The sequence below is a fragment of the Poecilia latipinna genome, unplaced genomic scaffold (assembly GCF_001443285.1).
Source record: "Poecilia latipinna isolate Pla-1442-1.1 unplaced genomic scaffold, P_latipinna-1.0 Scaffold348, whole genome shotgun sequence".
Taxonomy (NCBI): Eukaryota; Metazoa; Chordata; class Actinopteri; order Cyprinodontiformes; family Poeciliidae; genus Poecilia; species Poecilia latipinna.
The window spans coordinates 198,731-203,047 of record NW_015112964.1 but is presented as its reverse complement, the minus strand read 5'-3'; the positions used below and the strand labels follow the sequence as shown (position 1 = coordinate 203,047).

The window sequence follows — 4,317 nt, the reverse complement described above, 5'->3', positions numbered from 1 at the left end:
CAATGACTTGGGATGGATGGGAGCTTCTGGCACAGATTAACTGTTTAACTGGTTAACCCTTTAACAGTTTAACAGTTTAAGTGATAAGTGATTAACTGGTTATCTGAACCTGAACTCCAGTGAAGTCGGACAGTTTGTGCAGAGCAGCCTCCAGGTTGTCCACCAGGACGGCCTTCATCCCTGCCGTCTCTGCTGCCTTCACACTCTCCTCGTCCACATCGAGCCACAGAGCCTGAAACGGTTGGATGGGTTCAGCTCCTGGGTCAGGAATCAGCTGTTGCGTCTCTCTTAAAGGGATATCTCCCACCTGCTGTGAGGGGATCCCCAGCTGGTCCAAAGCAGAGTTGAACATGGCGAACTCTGGCACTCTGTGACCTGAATGGCAGGACTGGAGGACCAGGTTAAAGTTGCTACCCAGGAGACAGAGGAGCCGAGCCGGGTCGTCTCCGGAGGCGCTGTCGTCCAGCCAGTGATTGGCCAGGACTGCGGTCAGTACTCCTTTAAATCAAAGTTTAGAGTAAAAACTCTGAGGTTCAAAATGACAAACTGCATGAGAAGCAGCTGTGTTCAGCATGTTACCGTGGTAACGCAGACTTGCAGACGTTTTCAGCACAATATCTTGGACGTCCATCATGGCCTTTCTGACCTCCTCCAGCAGACAGCTGACACACCAATCAGACGGCAGCGCCAGGCCTCTGACCTCAGCTTGTTTGGCACATTCAGCTTGAAAAGCCGGGATCATCTGCAAACACACACATTTATGTACTGACTCGGTAAATAAATGACGAGCAGGAAACATGCGGACCCACCTGATTTAGAGTCATTTTGCCCTTTTCTGCCTGAATCAAAGCTCCTTTATTTTGAGACGCCACATTGGACAGAAAACCTCTGAGAAAACAGATAAAATATGATCTGGATTTAATGACTCCAAATGACCTGTAAACGTGAGCAAAACATGAGAATTTACTTACGCACCATGTTCTGATCTAAAGTCAACCACCGTCTGAAAATGTTTCAAACTTTGAGACTCCAGAAAACCAGAATGATTGATTGATTGATTGATTATTCACACCTGGAATAATAATGCCAAAGTCTGGATCCGTCTGTTTATCCAAGTTACTCAGTTTTTCTACTGAAGCAGGTTTTTGAGGTCAGTCATTGTTTACTGACGGTTCCACAGACGCTGATCTGCAGGTAATCGATCATTTATTGACTGATTATCTGGAGTCCTCAGACCTTCGTCTATAACTGAACTTTGTTTAAATCAAAACTCAAGACTTTGTTTTATTTTTATCTAATATGTGAAGCTGCAGCGGCTCTTGTGGTTTGATTTCCTTGGTTTATATTTTTATATGTTTGGTTTGGTGATGTACTTTGATCTGCAGTGGAGGAGAAACCGGCTGTATAGATAAAAGATTGATTGATTAAAAGTACAGGGTGTGAGCGCTAAACCTGGGAAACCAGTTCTGGTGTTTTGGCTTTCTTCATAAATTATTACAGTTATTGCTTAATATAAACATTTCACTGTATTTATACTTTCTGATGCATTTTTCAGAAGTACTGATTCCCTCTGGATGTTCTTCCTGTTATGGTTTCTCTCCAGATACTCCCACTTTCCTCCCACAGTCTAAAAACATGACTTTGTTTAACTGGTTTCACTGAATGAAACATAGTGGATGATGGCCAAGTTCTACTTTCTGCAAATTCATTCATAATTAAGATACATTTTGACACTTCTCTGGTAGCCCATTATTAAAATTCACCATTTAGGTCTAAAATCTCAAACCTTGCTCACCACGATCTTTCCCCCCACCTGAATTAACTCAGTTAATATGTTAACTATTATCTGTAGTAACTGTTTAATGTACAGACATCTTTACAAAGTGAATAAACATTATTTTAATTTGGATTTAAGCTAAAATTCTTAATCTTGAGTGTGTTGCACGACTATCTGGTAATGTTTGCAGTGATCCTGGTCTGGCTCATGCGTCTAATAATAATTCAAATGTTTTTATTTCCAACTGGATCAGACTGAATTCCTCAGGTTCCTGTTTTACAGTGCGGTCGGCTGTGGTGTAATGGGAGCCTCTCACCGCGGCAGACTGTGCAGCTCCTCCAGTTTGTGGAAAACACCGGTGGGTCGTGACGGAACAACGACGCCCCAGAAGTTGAACAGAACCGCTTTCTTCCCCGCCATCGGACCTGGAAGCTGCAGGCTGTTGATTTGTGTGCGGCTGCAGCAGTGAGGGTTGTTATGTTTCGAGAGTTGCCCTTTGTACGCACTGACGCTGCTGCTCCGCCCACTGGGAATGCTCACTCATGCTTGGCTCACATGAGGCTTGTTCACACAGGCCACCGCTGCTCTAAACCTTTTGTTATTTCAATTATTCTACCCGTTCTTTTTGTAACAACAAAATCTCCATGGTGGAAACACAAACGTGTATAATAATGTCTATAAAAACTAAACCTAGATCCCTGAAACAGGAAATGATGCAGTTTATTTACAAAACATATTTAGGACATTTTTAATACATTTTCTTTTTAAAACTCTGCAACATATTCTTATTTTTGAAATTGTTCTTCTGATTTGTTGTACCTGTGGTAAATGTCTGGTAGGTTATGATTTCTAGGAAGTCAGAAGGGCGGCTTGTTCTGCCCAGAACCGCTTTGTACTGGACTGGTTCTGGTGACACAAAGTTCTGGACATCTGCACTTTGCGCCTACTGTTAATGGACGGCTATGATCTGTCAGCAAGAGCCAAAATATTACCCGAAACAAGTTTATGGCTGCAGAAAACAGTCGGAGCTCCAGAGTAACTTAGTTTTATTTCATGTTTAGGAGTTTTTGGTACAAACAAAGCCCACCCCCCTTATCCATCTGCTGTCGAGCCCCAGCAGAAACTCTCAGGTTTACTTTTTCAGCCCCTCAAGTTGCTGTGGAAAAATTTTTGCCACCTCTTTTTTGAGTTTACTGAGGTCAGCAGACATTTGTTTCTGCAGTTTCCTTTGGGATCCACCACAGCATTTTAAACAGGCTGAGGTCGGCTGGACTTTGACTAGGACGTTGCAGCACTGATTCTTTTCTGTTTCAGACTTTCTGTTGAAAACCTACTGCCATGTTTGGGATCATTGTTCTGTTGGTTGGAACCGCCGGTCTTTGACTCTGTTTATGAAGGAGGTAATGGTGCACTTTGACTGAAAACAAGCCAAATCATCACCCCTCCACCACCGTGCCTGGCAGTTGGTATGAGATGAAAACCAAAACCCACAAAAATTAATTTGCAGCATTTTTGTTTTGTGTGCAGAAACTAGTTTTATATAAAACCTTGAGCTGTGTATCTTGAATAAGTAGGTGACAAACTCAATAACTAGATTTCTGGAATGATGTGAGCTGTAACCATAACCAAGTGTTTTGGGGTTTTTTCAACTTTTTAAAAAATCTTCACAAAACAAGACGGCAAGAAAAAACAGAACATGAATTAAGCTAACGTACTATTTATCAATGCATGACATCTAATCTTTAGCTCACAGATTAAAATGCTTTGATCAAAGTCCTTAACATTACTCTTTGTTATTGTCGTTCCTGTAAGCACTTTGGTGCAGTTTTACACCCATTTTTAAAGTGCTATATATAAATAAACTTGACTTCACTTGGCTTGACTCTTGCTCAGCTCTGTTAGCCACAACATCATTTGTATCCCAAGAGCATCCTGAATCTTCAGAAGTTATTTTCAATCAGATAGATCAGAAGTCGTCAATGTTTTTCCCCAAACTGATGGAGGTCAGGGACGGATCAGGTAGGTTGGTAGGTAACGCTAACCGAGGCTTAGTGCTACATAAAACATGCAGCAATACTGAGCATTAAATACAGGTAATTCTTTATTTCATGTTTTTAATTTATACAAGTTTGAATACACAAGTGATGGCCTCACAAATCCACTGCCATGAACTGTCATGTCAGTGTTTGACTTGAAATGCAGAACTTTTATCATCATGAACAGAATGTGTTCATTTCTGACTGAAATACATTTTATGTCTCGATTCATCAATGTGATGCATTATATGCCTGAAGATTAAACGGATGTTTTCAAGCCTTTTTCCTGTTATGATTATTTTCTGGCTACAGTTTTTGAAAACTCCGTAAGAACCAAGTTCCTTCCCATCCTGCGACCGTTCCAGCTGCTGCCAGGATTTCCCTGTCAGCCAGTCCAGCAGACAGAAAGAGGCAGATGACTGGATGCAAAGTAGGCACCATCTCTATTGTACCCTGCATCTTCATTGGGCTCAGAGCTCCAGACTTTAATGGCCTTTATTTAAA

The 4,317-nt window shown here is 41.6% G+C and overlaps 1 protein-coding gene across 2 annotated transcripts in view; it reads right to left on the bottom strand.

Moving 5' to 3' along the window:
• The window catches only part of ephx2 (epoxide hydrolase 2, cytoplasmic), a 9,336-nt gene extending 7,025 nt beyond the window's left edge, over positions 1 to 2,311 (bottom strand). The window contains exons 1-5 of one of the 2 annotated variants that reach the window (XM_015035774.1): positions 2,094 to 2,307; positions 810 to 888; positions 580 to 742; positions 308 to 498; positions 110 to 232 (exon numbers count right to left, since the gene is read on the bottom strand). In XM_015035774.1, coding sequence (XP_014891260.1) covers positions 110 to 232; positions 308 to 498; positions 580 to 742; positions 810 to 888; positions 2,094 to 2,197 — 660 coding nt within the window. In that variant the 5' untranslated portion in view covers positions 2,198 to 2,307. Of the gene's footprint in view, positions 1 to 109; positions 499 to 579; positions 743 to 809; positions 889 to 2,093 lie in introns of both variants that reach the window. The other variant, XM_015035772.1, reaches the window with a different exon arrangement.
• Between the last annotated feature and the right edge of the window lie 2,006 nt (positions 2,312 to 4,317).